This window comes from Eschscholzia californica, unplaced genomic scaffold (genome assembly GCF_041429995.1).
Source record: "Eschscholzia californica isolate CP2 unplaced genomic scaffold, dmEscCali1.0.p SCAF_1, whole genome shotgun sequence".
In the NCBI taxonomy this organism is placed as follows: Eukaryota; Viridiplantae; Streptophyta; class Magnoliopsida; order Ranunculales; family Papaveraceae; genus Eschscholzia; species Eschscholzia californica.
Window position 1 is genome coordinate 36,692,881 of NW_028238198.1, and position 16,369 is coordinate 36,709,249.

A 16,369-nucleotide genomic window follows, 5' to 3' on the forward strand; every position below is an offset into this window, starting at 1 on the left:
CCAAGGTGTTTGCAAAAACCATGCAAAGTGTTTGCAAGGCTTTGTAAGACAGTGCAAAGTGTTTGCAAGGCAGTGCAAGGTGTTTGCAAGGTATTTTCTTAGACTAGGGTTAGGTTGGTCTTTTTACTGAAATTGAAAATTACATAATTGCCATCAGGGAGGTGAAGCTTAAAAAACTTTGATGAATCCTTTTTAACCAAAGTCATAATTTCTTAGGGAGTTTTGGCCAAATTCTCGTATTGATAATATTATGCAAACAGTAAGCCCCCCAGGCCCGGTACGAGTGCCCTAGGACTGCTCCAATCAGTTCGGGCACGAAGAGGGAAGCCGGCGAAGAGTAGTTTTGGGCGCCTATAGACCCTCCCCCTCAGAATCTTATGGGCACTCTTTTATTGGAGTTTTATCTTCTAGACTACTTGATGAGAAAGAAACTTTTAGAACAAAGTTAGAAGTTATTGCTTTTTGGCGGGTAAACTTTTATAACAAATAACCTTTAACTATTAGATGGGGGAAGAAGTTGAATCAATGAAGAAAAGAATGAAATAGAAAACTATCTTCATTACAAAAAAAATGTATAAATCTTTCACTCATGTTAGAATAGGAACATATAGAAAAAGGAATCTACTCTTACTTTGATTTCCTTTACTTGCACTAAGAAATGGTTCTTTCTCCTCTTCTCTCAATCTTCCTTTGTTGCACCCAAAATGATTCTTAAAGAAACAAATGATCTTTTTCAATCCTAGGAAAGACCTATTGCTCTATAAATTCTAATTTCATCTTTTAGTTCTTACAAACCAATCTATCTTCTTGAACTCAAATCCTTTAAGCTTTAAAATTTACGGTTTTCTTTTTTAACTTCGTCTTCGATGACCTCATCTGCATTTAAACGATCGGACTCCATTGCCGATAGTATGCCTGGGGCCTTGAAAGAGAGCAGATACTATATGAAAAAATGTTTTGCTAGGTGGGTTTTGCTTTTAAAGTTCATCAAGTTCTTACTTGATTTTAAATATTGTGATTCTTCGTAATAAAAAAAAATTGTTTATGTAGATGTGTAGCCAAGGGAAGAAGGCTAATGAAATTGCAAGATTTAATGGATGAAATGGATAAATCGGTCGAAGATAAGATTGAAAAGGCAAGAGTTTTGGAGGGTTTACTTGGTTACATTCTATGTTCAACTCAGGTACTAAGTTTTCTACCTTTCTTCTTTCCCTCTTGTTAGATTTCAAAGATAATTCAAACTGATATTCAAACTTGCAGGAGGCAGCAGTTGTTCCTCCGTTTATCGCCTTCGCAGTGAGACCAAACCCTGGATTTTGGGAATTTGTTAAGGTCAATGCTGATGATCTAGCTCATGTAGAAGGAATTACAGCTTCTGAGTATCTGAAATTCAAAGAAATAATTTTCGATGAGAAATGGTACATTACCCATGTCCTATTCCTAGAAATGTTTTACTATAAACTCTAAATTCGAAAAGAAAAAAAAAACCAAAAAAAAAAGCGGGGGATATTTAAGGCTCGTAGGCGTCTAATAAATTAAGACGTGGAATTACTTGACGTGCAGGGCAAAAGATGAAAATGCTTTAGAAGTGGATTTTGGAGCATTCGATTTCTCCATGCCTAAAGTTACCATATCATCATCAATTGGGAATGGAGTGAGCTATGTCTCTAAATTCATGTCCTCAACATTGAGCGAAGGAGAATCGGAGATAACAAAACCTTTTCTAGACTACTTGATCGCTCTTAATCATCAAGGACAAGTACGAAAACAATTATTCTAAACAAAAAAGAAAATTTATGGTTAATGTACTGAAATGCAGTTAATAATATTTTCCGTTTCAATATGTAGAAGCTTATGATCAATGAGACTCTTGACACCGTCACAAAGCTTCAAACAGCATTGATAGTAGCAGGAGCTTTCGTATCTGCACTTCCTAAAGAGACACCGTATCAGAAATTCGAACAAAAGTGAATCTCTTAACCATGCTTTTCTTCATATTCTTTAGACAAGATCATATAAAGTAGGCGTAAAAATTATACTGAATTGCATTGTCAGGTTTCTTGAATGGGGTTTGGAGAAAGGTTGGGGTTACAACGCCGAAACCGTTAAAGAGACAATGGATTCACTTTCAGAGGTACTTCAAGCACCAGATCCTCAAAATATAGAGAAGTTTTTTGGTAGGATTCCGACCATCTTCAATATCGTAATCTTCTCCCCTCACGGATACTTTGGACAAGCAGATGTTCTTGGCTTGCCGGATACTGGTGGTCAGGTAAATAACAATTTGATCAGCTGATTTTATTATCAATTTCATAAAAGACATTAAAGTAATTCGTTACTTCGAAACAGGTTGTTTACATTTTGGATCAAATGAGGGCCATGGAAGAGGAGCTTCTATTCAGAATTAAAAGGCAGGGACTAAATGTGAAGCCTCAAATTCTTGTGGTGAGTTAAATATCAATATGTCATCACCTCAAATGCTTCCATGAATCAAAAGATTGATCAGGTGGATCATTAAGAGTCATTTTTCGGCTTCCTGGTGCAGGTTACGCGACTAATACCAGATGCTAAAGGGACTAAATGCAACCAGGAATTAGAATCTGTTCTCGATACCAAACATTCTCACATCTTACGGGTTCCGTTTAGATCAGAAAATGGTGCAGTTCTCCAACAATGGGTATCTCGATTTGATATCTATCCTTACCTTGAAAGGTTTTCTCAGGCATGTCATTCATCTAGAAGCAAACTTGGTCAACTTTATATCACCTAAATAATATTCATAAACGATAATCTTTCTTCTAAATTGATAGGATGCCACTGAAAAAATCCTTGATCACATGGAAGCGAAACCAGACCTCGTAATAGGGAATTACACCGATGGGAACCTTGTGGCATCTCTAATAGCAAGCAAACTCGGGATAACTCAGGTTGGATATCGTTCTTAGATCGTAAAAATAACAAGTGACTCTTAATTTGTGGTATTGCTACTAATATATTATGATTCAAACCTAGGGAACTATTGCTCATGCTCTAGAGAAAACCAAGTACGAGGACTCGGATGTCAAGTGGAAGGAACTTGACCCAAAGTATCATTTCTCGTGTCAATTCACAGCTGACATGATATCGATGAATGCGACTGATTTTATCATCACTAGCACATACCAAGAAATTGCAGGAAGGTTAGATATTATTACTTCATAGGACCTACTAATTGGCCATCTCTCTGGCTCTGTAATCCAAATATCCGATAGAGTTAGTTACTATTATTGCTTTTGATAACTTGGCTCCAATGTTTTCTCCACAGCAAGGATAGGCCAGGGCAATACGAAAGTCATACTGCATTTACAATGCCAGGACTTTGTCGAGTCGTCTCAGGCATCAATGTCTTCGATCCCAAATTCAATATTGCTGCTCCTGGGGCAGATCAATCAGTCTACTTTCCCTACACACAGAAACAAAAGAGGTTAACCAAATTTCATCCGGCTATCGAGGAATTACTCTATAGCAAGGAAGAGAACAATGAGCACATGTGAGTTTTTTCGACATGTTGATGTTATTTATTTATAAGTTCAGACAAATTTAGACGGCTAAGCGTTGAAATATAATTTCTCTTGGAACAGCGGGTTTCTTTCAGACAAGAAAAAACCCATCATCTTCTCGATGGCTAGACTTGATACGGTGAAGAACATTACAGGATTAACAGAATGGTACGGAAAGAACAAGAGGCTAAGGAATTTGGTTAATCTTGTAATAGTTGCCGGGTTCTTTGACCCGTCAAAATCTAAAGACCGAGAAGAAATTGCTGAAATAAAGAAGATGCATATAATAATTGAAAAATACCAACTCAAAGGTCAAATAAGATGGATAGTAGCTCAGAATGATAGAGTCCGAAACGGAGAGCTTTACCGTTGTATTGCAGATACAAAGGGAGCTTTCGTGCAACCTGCTCTATATGAAGCATTTGGTCTTACAGTTATTGAAGCAATGAACTGTGGTCTACCAACTTTTGCTACTAATCAAGGAGGACCAGCCGAAATTATTGTCGATGGGGTATCGGGACTTCATATTGATCCAAATAATGGAGATGAATCCTCCAATAAGATTGCTGATTTCTTCGACAAGTGTAAGCGAGATCCCGAATATTGGAATAAGATGTCCACTGCTGGTCTAAAACGTATTTATGAATGGTAATCGAATAAATCTAATCGTCTATATTCATATACATATATATTGATTCTTCTCTAACATGTTTGTGATGGGTTTTTGTTTGGACTCGAACCTCTTGTAGTTATACATGGAAAATTTATGCGAATAAAGTATTAAACATGGGATCAATCTACGGATTTTGGAAACAATTAAAAAAAGATGAGAAGCAAGCAAAACAAAGATACATTCAAATGTTCTATAATCTCCAATTTAAGAACTTGGTGAGTTGATGCAACTATCTACTTATGGTCATGACTCATGAGCTAGAAATACAACCAAGGAATTAGTATAACAACAAATTGTTCTCATTTGAAAATGTTGCAGGCAAATAATGTACCAAATGTTGGTGATCTTCCTCAACCACCAACTTCAGAGCCAGTTGTTAAACCTCAACTATCAACAAGGCAAGTTCTTAAACCCATACTAGCTCCTTCACTCATCGGCTCTCGCCTTATTCCGTGTGAAGTACTTAGTTTCGCATTTTCATTCGCAAATATAACTTCCATACTAACAAAATGTGCTTTTCTTGTTTAAAACCAGGCTCGCACCATCCGTATTTCAGAGGTACGTGGTGTTCGTTTATGTTTTCCCAATTTTAATTTTGAAATCTGACATGATATCTAAATAGACTCCGGTCAGTTTAAGATTGTTTTCTATATGACTCATGCGTCTAAATCGTCTTGAATATCTGACTAGGAATGAGTTTGAATCCACTTGATTAGTATCAAATGTCTCAATTGAAGACTATTGGGTGCGGCTAAAGGCCCCCGCCCAAAATGCTGTAGGCACCGGATTACACATAAATTATGAGAGGCCCCGTGTGTAATCCGAGGGCCTACAGCATTTTCGCCGGGGTCTTTAGCCCCTCCCAAGACTATTGTCTGAAATAACCTGAAATGACTATTTTTGCCCCCTTAAAAGTAAGAAGATTCAAACAGAAAAACAAAAACCAACTTAATCTACAATCGAGCTAGTCACAATAAAGCAACACTATAGCTTCATTCTACACGTAATTTATTAAAAGTCGCTTATTTTAAAGGTTTAACTTATTTTAGTATGTTCACTTAAATTTGGGATGGTCTTAGGCTTCTACCATGCTTCTCCATCTCAAAAAAAGAGCCTTAATTCGCAGGCATGAAGGTACAGAGACTAAAAGTAATGAGATTAAGCGAAAAGAAACTGCAGAGAATATAATGGGAGTCGGCTCGATGTGTACTAATCAAACTCGTTTCTCGTGGCGTTGGTGGTGCATCTTATTTCTAATCGGCTTTTTTATGTCTTACCTCATAAAGAAATTGCATTGATTCAAAATTCATTTCTTCATTTGTATAGTAGTATGTCCAATTGAATTGTTGAATTTGATGTATAACTTGTTAGAAATCGATAATAAAATTTGTCGGTTCTTTGAGAATTGGAGTATATTTGGTAAATATATCAAGGATATCTATTAAGAGAGCTCCATGAAAACATTTGAGAAAGTTTAGTTTTGCATACTCTAGCTAGTTGCTCAAAGTTATGGTTGAAAAAATTCACCAAATACAAACCTCATACATACAAGGATAATACGATAGGGCATGGTCAGATTAGATTATATTCCCAAACCTTTACACCAAGGTCTCACTGCCCTAAATCAAACTTTGGTCACTCATTAAGTAACAAAAGTAAGCGTGTGGGAGCTTACTTTTGATTGAAAGCAACTTGTACTTTTTTTTTCTTCTTCCTTTTTTCCCACTATTTCTTTTTCATTTATATTTTTTATGATTTTTTTTTATTTGAATCAGAGTTTTTCAATTGGGAGTAGCAGTTCTAATGTCTTAATCTTTTTTGGGGCAGTTGAATGTGTGATTTTTCTTGGTGAGAGTTAGTTTGAATTGTTTCACTTGTGTGTATCTTTCGATTTATGTCGAACTGGTAATATTGATTTGAATAGATAGAGTTTGGTTTAGAATTTAACCAAGTTTAGAATATAAAAATAACATCAATTCAATCAAACAACTTCAAACACTTGAACCAATATCTTTACAGTAAGACAACACTGATTCTCAACTTCCTGTAACATTTTTTTTTGTTTATTATATAAAAGGGCTAAACCCAGGTAAGTTTAGGGCTGCCTACATACCAATAAGGGGTCGGACTAAACTACTGGATCAAGTGCAATGTAATTCTCCTAAATACATTAACTATACTTCTAACCAAACCTTATATCAGTCTTTTATTAATCAGACTTTACATATAATTCTTCAACTGGTTACTAAATTAAGAGGACTAGTTTTACACGTAGACTTGCTTTAGTTCTTCGTACAACTCCTTCCACATATCAAAATCTTCTGCTTCTCCTTAGCTTCATCGAGCTCCATCCACAATTCATCTTTCTTTTCTTATTTCCCGGCATCTATTGTTTCTTTCTCCATTAATTCAGGTTTTGTTGCCATCAATTTTTGCTGGTTTATTGGCATTCTTTCGATTGTGTAGGGTAGAGCTTGTGGCAATGATGAAACTGAGAGATCGTAGTGGTTGATGGCATTTTTCTTTACTGACATTGAGATCTTTGATGAACTATATTTGTTGATGTGAATTCTGCATACAACCCATTCATCGAACTGCAATATGGATTTTAAAAATTCAAAGTTAATCAATCGAGTTAATTAATTAAAATACAACTAAATGTAAAACAGATTGAAGAAGTAACATAATGACGAGTTAGTTTTTCTTTACAAATGTACCTTAGAGGTGGTGGCAGTAGTAGTTAGTACGTATTCATGCATGATGAAATTTGTTTTAGTAGATTTTAAGGAATTCCCATTGTAGTAAACCAAAATGTTCTTCGTTCCGATTTCTATTTTATCTTTTCTGCTTCTGATAGGTTGGCATGCCGTTGTTGCCCTCCAATACTCGCATGGAGTGCAACGGTTAGGTCGAGTTTCAGTTTCAGATCTCTGTACTCCTCTGGTGAAAAAAAAAACAATCCGTTTTCTTCCGAAGTTTTGTAACAATCTATAACATATAACTAACCGTATGAACAACCATAAGTAATACATACATACATGATTACGTATACACAATTACATATACATACATACATTATTAAAGGATATACATAACTCCAGCAGTTCGTTCCCTCTGTTGTTAAATTTTAACCGTTAGATCTCTTACCTACCTAGAAATATCATAATTTGTTCACCCACTCACTAAATCTATATAATAAAACGCAAAGTTTTGTGCTGACTGGGACAAACCAAAAGACAAATCAGGTCATTCATTATGTTTTTCTATAAATCTTGGCCGCTAGATCTATTACCTCCCTTAAAAAATAAAAATTTGTTAACCTACTCACCAAATTTGTTGTATAAACCCATAATAAATCAGCATCCAATTCTTAATGTCATAAAAAAAATAATAAATTGTATATTGATGACCAATTAATATTACAACTCCCGAAACTAATGAGATTTCAATCGAACCATCGGTTTTGGTTTGACACAAGTAATAAAAAAATCAATCAATTGTATATTGATGACTAATTAATTTTATAACACCCCAATTTAACTAATGATATTTTAATCTCGTTAGTTTCACGAAACCTATCCTTTAAGTTGAGGAGTAATACTCCCTAGACTTTGACCTCCCCATTTTTCTTATTACTCTCAACTATCAAACGATTCTTGTGCTCGTAAGGTTATCTTCTCTGCAACATGGTTGAGTTCTCTACATTGTTGTATCAAAATCTGAGGATATTGATCTAAGGTTGTAAGCTCTCTATATTCCTTTTAGATATCTATTCTAATGTTTTTATCAAAGTTTGTATATACTAACCTCAGGTTGGAAGTCCTCTCTAAATCTTTTTTATCTCATAAATATTCTTCTGGTAAGCTCTTCGTAATAGATGATCAATGTTCTTATTAATATGACCATCTTTCTTCCACTATATATATGTTGGAAACTCTTTTCAAGTTTTAAGTTATTGTTTTCTTGATCACTTTTGATTTCAATTTTGTGTTTTTCTTTGCAGAGTTTCATGTATTTGTTGTGCAAAGGAGTTTCAGACTTCATGTGATTGTCTGCATGCCTAAGAATTTTTTGGCCAACTCAAAATTCACAATTCAAGATTATGTAACTATGTAACTATTTTGATTAGGTAAAAGTAGTGAGATTATGTACTTCGCTTCAAAGTTGACGCAAATTCTAAGAGCGTATCTTAGTTATGGTTCCAAGTGATTATTAAACCATTTTCAATTTCAAACACTGTTGTATCCTTAGATTTTTCAAGTTTAATAGTTTCTCATCTTTAATTCATTTGTGTTGGGTGCTTATAACTCTTTATCATTTTATCATTTGTTAGGAACTTATGTGCGGAGGCAAAGTCTTCGCAGCACTCTTTCATTTGTCAAGCCAAAGAGAGTTCCACTTATTGGTAAGAGCAACTATTCAACAAGTATATTGTTTTCAGAATGAGATCATTTTCAGATTTTTCTCGGTTTTCATAGAATAAACTTCAACTAGAAGATTCAACCAAACTCAGAATTTCTTGATTTTGATGCATTCAGCTGGTTAGGCTTCTTGTAAAGAGACTGGATCAACCTCAGAATTTCATCAGTAGTTTGTTGTGCATGGACTTCCAATAACAACCAGTAGTGGAAGATTTGAGCTTCTTGATGATAGTGAACATATTCGTAGTATAAAGTCATAGTAGGTGGTGATCACATGCTAAGGGTGAGATGGAGTTTACAACCTTCATGTGTTTGCTTCTTTAATTTTATACCTTAAAACCTAATATAAAACCCCAAGTATTTTTTAGATTCTTGAAGAGCAAGTACTAACCTAATCAGAAATCCTACGTAGCCAGAACTCAAGACTACAAACTCTTGGAGTTAGAAAGGTATCTAAGAGTTGTAGTTCTTGACCAACAAATATATTCGTGTTATGAAGATTTTTGTGTGAAATCTGATTTTTGAAATAAATGCTTACAATTATTTACGAAACGGCGTCATCGGTTTAGTGTTTTTCTTTAATGAAGGATACTCACAGTATCTAAATAGTAGTATGATATAAGGATGTAGACATAGTTCTTGAATTCCTTTCAGCCTTATAAAACCATCTAATTCAGTTGATTAAGTTGTGTTTCTTATATATGTATTGACCTCTGAAAACAAATTGACCCGGGTGAAAGCAGGTAGTCGTTGCTGAAACTTTTATTTAACTATTGAATGATTACAGAAAAGAAAGGTACGGGCGGCGAAGTTATTACCAGTTTCGTCGTCATTTTTTTTTTGTGCATCATCCGTAGTCTAGGACGCTGCAAATTAACTTCACTCATGAAATACCATAAATAAGCCAAAGAGATGGAGAATACCTATTTTAGATTATTGTTTCTTACCTCTAACCATTTGTAAGTTCAAAATAATGAAATTTTTTGAGCGTTTATATTTGGTTTCAAAAGGGTACTTTGATTCAAATGGTGAATTTTTTTTTACATTTAACCATGTGTAGTTCCACAAAATAAAAATAATAGAGTACAATGGTTGCATATTCTTCTAACATCTCTCAACAACGAATATCTCAGCTCTCGCTCTTCTAAATAAATAATGAAATGTGATACTCGATGTAAATTGCAAAATATTGTAGAAACGATGTAACCTAGCAGGAAAAATTAAGTGATAAGAGAGAAAACACGAGAATATATGGATGTACAATTGGAACCAGAATCTAAACAAAAGACAGACTTTAATTTGATTTGTATGAAAAGGGTAATTTCTAGAAAGGTCAAAATAATATTGAAAATGAGTAGAAAAGCACAAAACATTTGAAAATTATTATTCAGGTCAAAAAGTGTGCAAATACTAAAATACCCTTTTTTGTCATTTTGTGTAACTAAATTCTTTTATTTTTCTTTAAACTTTAAATCGATATAACTTTTGTTTGATATGTCGGATTTTTGTAAAATTATATATTTAGAAATGATTTTTCATTAGCTTTCTAACAAGATCCACTTTCAATACTTTTTTTCGAAAAAAAAATCCCAGAAAAAAACGGCGTTTTTTTCCTTTACATTTTTCTGCAAACGTGCTTGCAACAATCTGTTATGCAAACGTGGTTGCAAAAATCTCTTATGCAAACTTGTTTGCAAAAATCTCTTATGCAAACTTGTTTGCAAAAATCTCTTATGCAAACGTATTTGCAAAAATCTGTTCTGGAAACGTGTTTGCAACAGTCTGATCTGCAAACATGTGTTTGCAACAGTCTGATCTGCAAACATGTGTTTGCAACAGTCTGTGTTGCAAACATGTGTTTGCAAAATATAGATTGCAAACATGATTTGCAAGCTTTGCAGAGTATAATCTTGAGTTGCATATCTTTCAAACTCGATTTGCAAATCGAGAATATAAAATAAGAGTTTAAACAAATTCGTACGAACTAAATATAACGATGCGAAAGAATTTAAACAAATTCTTCAAGTTGTAGCCTTCAACACCCCGAAAATGAAATACAAGAGTATATTTAAAAAAAGAAGTTTACTTAATTCAGCACGATCTCATCATTAGCACAATCTTAGTCATACGTGATTTGAATATATGCAGCATCACATACAAATAGGATATCGACATACATTCCAGCCAGAGCACATCGAATGCTTTCAAGCACTGTAAACAAGTAACCAAATGCGACGCCTGTCCAGAAATGCATACCTATTTTCCTATTATATATACCATATGGCATCCATCGACTTATTGTACCAATCACTTGTAATGCAATATCGAGTGACAAACCCACCACAACATGAAAAACGGAAAAAGTGTGGCCATTCTTTCTTCCTCACTGCCCCAAGATATGCAGCAAAAAAATACGCCATTAAGAACCAAGGCTGTAATCTCCCAAGTGCACCAAGAAATGGGTAAGTAATGAATTCAAAGTCTTCTAAAAATGGGTGAAGACTGAATCTTGTTTCTGCATATATCCATGTTTCATGAAGAGGCATTAGGTAGGGGAGACAAGCTAACATTCTCCACTGCCATCTCTGTTTTTTCGTCATAAGAGGAAATCGGAAACTTGTCGGGACGTCTTTGGATGCCCCGGGAACCATCTGATATCTATTTGACACGATATGTCGTCTACGTAATAATGGGATTGTGTGTAATAGGCTTCCATATCTCCACTAAAGAGAGTAGTAGAGTCAGCAGAAATGTTAAATCCTGACATAAAAATCATAATACAGTGTTTGAATAGAAAAAAAGACAGATAAAGCTAATTGTTCTCAATGAAATCAAGTTGACACATTTAATAGTCTGATTCTAAGCTGAAAATAAAGTTGACTATTAAGTTGACACATTTAATAGTCTGATTCTAAGCTGAAATCAAGTATTAGGTAACTAAGATGAAAATACCTCTTGAATGGCATGGTTTCCATATCATATTTCGAAAATGATGGTTTCTCACAAGCTTAAAGAGCCACAACAAAAGTAAACGAGCTCATTTGAACACCCGATTTTCTCATTCTTCTGAAGAGCCTCAAGTCTCCGTTGTTTGAATAAGCTGAAATAATAGAATTCCATGAAACAACATCTCCCATTTCGGTAGTTCTATCGAATAATTGCATTGCTTGATTATAATCATCACATTTCGCATACATTCCCACAATAGAATTAACAACAAAGACAACCGAAACGAAGCCAAACTTTATTGCTAGACCATGAATCTCAGTCCCATAATTCAAATCTTTCATCACCCCACAAGCCTTTAGTACAAAAGGGAAAGTACAAGCATATACAGTTACATCAAATACCCACATTTTCCAGTATAATTTTAGAGCTCCCAATGGTTCACCATTCGAAACATAAGCACCAACCATAGCATTCCAACTGAAAATAGTTCTTTCAGGTATTTCATCAAACAACTTCTTAGCACCCGCTAATGACCCACATTTCCCATACACGAACACAAGTTTAGTATTCAAAAACACTGAATCAGTAACAGAATTGGATGTAAGTATATGTGCATGAATTTGTTGACCTTCAGATAATTTCTTTTTTGAAGCACAAAGATCTAGAATTGATGAATAAGCTTCCTCAAGAGGAAACTGAGGTGGGTTTTGTTTAGTGATTAAATTATTAAATTCTAAGAAAGCTTCTTCAAGCTTCAGGAGGAAAATGAGAAGTTTACATACCTTGGACTTGTCATTCAATCCATTAGGCCTAGTTAGTCTCCCAAACTGGTTACCAAACTATATAATGTTTATGAGATCAATTTTGCTAATACAGGATTATTCGGTCAGCTTCCTTCATGGCTACCACTATTTACTCGGTTGACAAGACTGGATTTATCCAATAATAGATTAAGCTGAGAACTACCAAAGTGGATATGACAAATCATTACTCTCAATTACTTAAACTTACCTAAAAACTTTTTCGTTCAGCAATCCCGAACGACTTCAAGAGCTTAGCAAACCTCGAAGACCTTCGAACAACTTCACAGGAGGAATGGATGCATTTTCAAGAAGAATATGTTGATTTCCAAGATGTTAATCTATATTAAGTTTTGAATGATTATTTTTAATGTAATCTATGAAGAAGAAGAACCGAGCTGAAGAAGATTCGACAAGAAGAAGAACAAGAGAAACCCTAAAAATTTTCTCAGGTTTTTAAGAGAGAGAAACTGACTTGAAGTAGGAAAGGGTATTTAGGGAAGAAAAGAAATAGAAAATGACCTGATTGATAAATACCCATATTATTTTGAACTCTATATCTCATTACTTGTAATATTTTGGCACATTTTGATTAATAGAAAAAGATACTTGTTTTTTTAGTTATTATGAATAACTTATTGACCTAATCAACCATTTTCCCATAATATAATTTTGAATCGAAATTCGTGAAGAAAATAATATAATCGTTAAATGTGTAGCAAATTTTAGTTTATTATATATAAACGTAAATTCTATTTCCTGCTTACCTATACAAATTATTTTTATTGGGTAAATTAGATTTGTTTGTGTACAAGAATTTGTTATGAAGATTTACTTTCTAATTAGTTTGGTTGTCTCTGTTTAAAGGAGATCTAATAATTGTGAAGTAGGGATGTCTATTTTTGCAGACTGAGGTAGTCAACTACTTTATAATGTATAAAATACTCGGCAAAATCGACCGTACCCGAGGCACGGGTTATGCCTAGTCTATTATATAAAACGCAATGTTTTTTGCTGACTGGGACAAACCAAAAGATAATTCCAGCCGTTTGTTCCCTCTGTTGTTAAATTTTGACCGTAAAATCTTTTACCTACCTAGAAATATCATAATTCGTTCACCCACTCACTAAATCTATTATGCAAACCCACCATAAATTTTGACCGTCCAATTTCCATAGTTAAATCTCAACCTTTAAATTTTATCCCAAATCATAACCACCATCATAAAGTTAGTGACAACTGACAAATTAATTTTATACTAATGACCATCAATATAACTATTGACAATTTATTATTTCCATAACTTTTTAAATATTAATTGTATTTTAGGTTATGAAATCGTATCCCTTAGATCTTAATCCCTAATATCTCCTTAAATCATAACTCTTTATATCTCTCTCAAAACCTCTCTATCTTCACAATTTTCCAAAAAGTAATTGTCCTTCTGTTATAAAAGAAGAAGATTAATGGATCATATTCCTCACTCCTCTCTCTATATATATATTTTCCTCCTAGGATCTTATATTTTTTTTCTCTCTCTCTCTCTCACTTACAACATTTCTCATTTGTTAGTAGAAGAAATCTATGTCGACAACAAAATGGTTCGAAATTAGATTTTCTTAATTGATAGTTTTTCTTAGTTGATTTAGTATTAGCTTTATTTTTTTGTTAATATTAAATTAGTAATGTATGTTTTCATACATAAATTTTGTTGATTTAGCATTAGTTTTTCTTAATTTTGATAATGTTTAATTAGTATTTTTTTGTATTGTCCACAAGTTCAATGAAATGTTTAATTGTAAATATTGTATACCTTGCTCTATCTACTTGGCGATAGATGATAAATCTCTATTTACTTATATACCTTTCTCTATCAATCTATGTTATTTTAGTTTTCTATGTTAATCTTTCGTAAGTGAATAAATCAATTTTTGTAAGGTTTGACTGTATGATTAATACATAAAATTCAGTATATATAACTTTTATTATTGATATTGTGTATTCTCCATAAGTTCACTGAAATGTTTAAGGCCGCGGCTTTGGGGAATAAAGAAAATTCTCCGGGGAATAAATTCTCGAGGGAATCCAGATTTTTTTTGAAAATTCTCCGAGGAATAAATTTTTATGGGGAATACAGAATACATTTTTTTGAAAGTTCTCCTCCATCCATCTATTCTCGCTGCCACTTCATCTTCTCGACACCTCATCATCTTCTCCGGCGAAAGTCGCCGGCCGGCCAATTTTCCGGCCGGCGACCTTCAAACATAATTTTTTTTTAAAAAATTTCTCTCTCCTCTCTCTCTCTCTCTCTAAATTTTTTTTTCCCTTTTCTCTCTCCCTCTAGAACAGATCTAGAGAGAGAGAAGGTCTGTTCTCAACATGTGGGACAAAAAGAGTTACTTGACATCCACAAATTTCAAACAAGCCAAGTGAATAGGAGAAACTAAAGTTGTTCCTTTCCAACTCCATACGAGGGTGATTATAACCACTGAAAATACACAATGCAAATGCTTAACTACTCAAAAACAGGGATGAGATGATTCAATTACTTAATATCATCGATTAGAAAGTCCTAATCGGGCTACAACCAATCCTTTCATCAAATATGTAGCAATCTTGAAGGTCCTAATCGAGCTACAACCAATCCTTTCATCAAATATGTAGCAATTTTGAAGGTCCTAATTGGGCTACAACCAATCCTTTCATCAAATATGTAGCAATGTTGAAGTTCGATAATAGAAGAACGAAGTTCAAAAGATAATAGACGGACTAATTTCTATCTAGATTTCTACAAATTGAAGAACGAAGTTAACAAGTTAAATTTTGATAACGTGAAGCTATACAAGAAATAGTTCAAACTATATTTCAATAAACCTGATTCTTTCATCCGAAACTACCACTGTAAACCTAAAATATCGCATTTAAATCTCAAAATCAAATGAACACACTGATTTATTTCCAAAAATTTGAGAATCGAAGTCAACATGATATGAAGGAACGTGCTTACCAAAGAAGTAATTGTTGTTTTTATCCATTACAAAAGATTTCGGAAGTTGGATACCGTCTGAACTTGAAGTTGAAACTTGAGGCCGCCATTAATTTACAGCAGCTGATATGCCTCTCTCTCTCTCTCTCTCGATTCTCTCTCTCTCGATTCTCTCTCTCTCTCTCTCTCTCTCTCTCGATTCTCACTATCTCTATCTTCGTCCCTGTCTGGAGTCGTCAGTTCATTATAGGGTTTTTTGGTATCCATTTCCATTTGAGAACAGACCTTCTCTCTCTAGATCTGTTCTAGAGAGAGAGAAAAGAAAAAAAAATTGAGAGAGAGAGAGAGAGGAGAGAGAAAATCAATTTTTTTTTTTTGTTTGAAGGTCGCCGGCCGGAAAATTGGCCGGCGACTTTCGCCGGAGAAGATGATGAGGTGTCGAGAAGATGAAGTGGCAGAGAGAGAGGTGATGAGATGGAGGAGCCTTTTTTTATAGCATCTTCTAAAATTAGAAGCCCCTTAGCAATAAAATAAGACATAAAAAGTCAATCTTATTTGATTAGTTTTAAGAAAAGTCTTTATTCCCCGGAGAATTTTCTTTATTCCTCAAAGCCGCGGCCATGTTTAATTGTAAATATAATATGTGATAAATGATAAATCTCTCTCTCTCTCTTTGTACATGTATCTCTTTCTCTATCAATCTATGATATTTTTTGTTTCTATGTTACTCTTTCGCAAGTGAAAAAATCATTTATTTGAAGTCTTGTTTTCAATCTTCATGTATCGTTTCTCCTAGATTTGAAGAACACATCTTTTGAAGAGTTAATTGTTACTCTTTTCTCGATTTTACGATTTGAATTTACTATTTTACTTTTCATTTTTTTGAGATGAGTAAGTAGTTGGTAGTGTTATGATATTTTAACTAGACTTTACAAATTATGTAAACCAGAAGGTACCCATCTATCTTTATAGTGATTCTTTAATGAGATTTTCTTTGTTAA

At 34.0% G+C, this 16,369-nt stretch overlaps 1 protein-coding gene and 2 pseudogenes across 7 annotated transcripts; 1 reads left to right on the top strand and 2 right to left on the bottom strand.

Moving 5' to 3' along the window:
* The first annotated feature begins 422 nt into the window (after nt 1–422).
* On the top strand, nt 423–5,617 carry LOC147566493 (sucrose synthase 7-like). Of its 6 annotated transcripts, none has more exons than XM_086652990.1 (16): nt 423–964; nt 1,051–1,183; nt 1,261–1,418; nt 1,564–1,759; nt 1,849–1,967; nt 2,056–2,272; nt 2,350–2,445; nt 2,546–2,722; nt 2,811–2,927; nt 3,013–3,179; nt 3,305–3,529; nt 3,621–4,187; nt 4,289–4,427; nt 4,531–4,610; nt 4,747–4,770; nt 5,292–5,617. In XM_086652990.1, the coding sequence occupies exons 1-16, from the start codon at nt 867–869 to the stop codon at nt 5,329–5,331; spliced, it is 2,553 nt and encodes an 850-aa protein (XP_086509116.1). In that variant the 5' UTR covers nt 423–866; the 3' UTR covers nt 5,332–5,617. The 6 variants fall into 6 exon arrangements, with proteins under 6 accessions (XP_086509116.1, XP_086509114.1, XP_086509118.1 ...); XM_086652988.1 differs by having other exon boundaries at nt 5,339–5,617; XM_086652991.1 differs by having other exon boundaries at nt 608–964; nt 1,852–1,967.
* A 5,111-nt stretch (nt 5,618–10,728) lies between these two features.
* Nucleotides 10,729–12,187, bottom strand: LOC147566494 (protein TIC 20-I, chloroplastic-like; annotated as a pseudogene). The gene is made up of 2 exons (XR_015237445.1): nt 11,586–12,187; nt 10,729–11,393 (listed from the first exon to the last, which is right to left on the bottom strand). The product of XR_015237445.1 is annotated as a protein TIC 20-I, chloroplastic-like (transcript).
* LOC147566495 (pentatricopeptide repeat-containing protein At3g63370, chloroplastic pseudogene) lies at nt 11,642–12,570 on the bottom strand (annotated as a pseudogene).
* Nucleotides 12,571–16,369: the final 3,799 nt, after the last annotated feature.

Excerpts from the sequence above, each read along its gene's own strand:
- LOC147566493 (XM_086652988.1), top strand. The coding sequence starts at position 867 with ATGACCTCATCTGCATTTAAACGATCGGACTCCATTGCCGATAGTATG. Across the intron at positions 2,273-2,349 it reads TGCCGGATACTGGTGGTCAG|GTTGTTTACATTTTGGATCA; the intron begins GTAAATAACAAT and ends ACTTCGAAACAG. Across the intron at positions 4,188-4,288 it reads CTAAAACGTATTTATGAATG|TTATACATGGAAAATTTATG; the intron begins GTAATCGAATAA and ends AACCTCTTGTAG.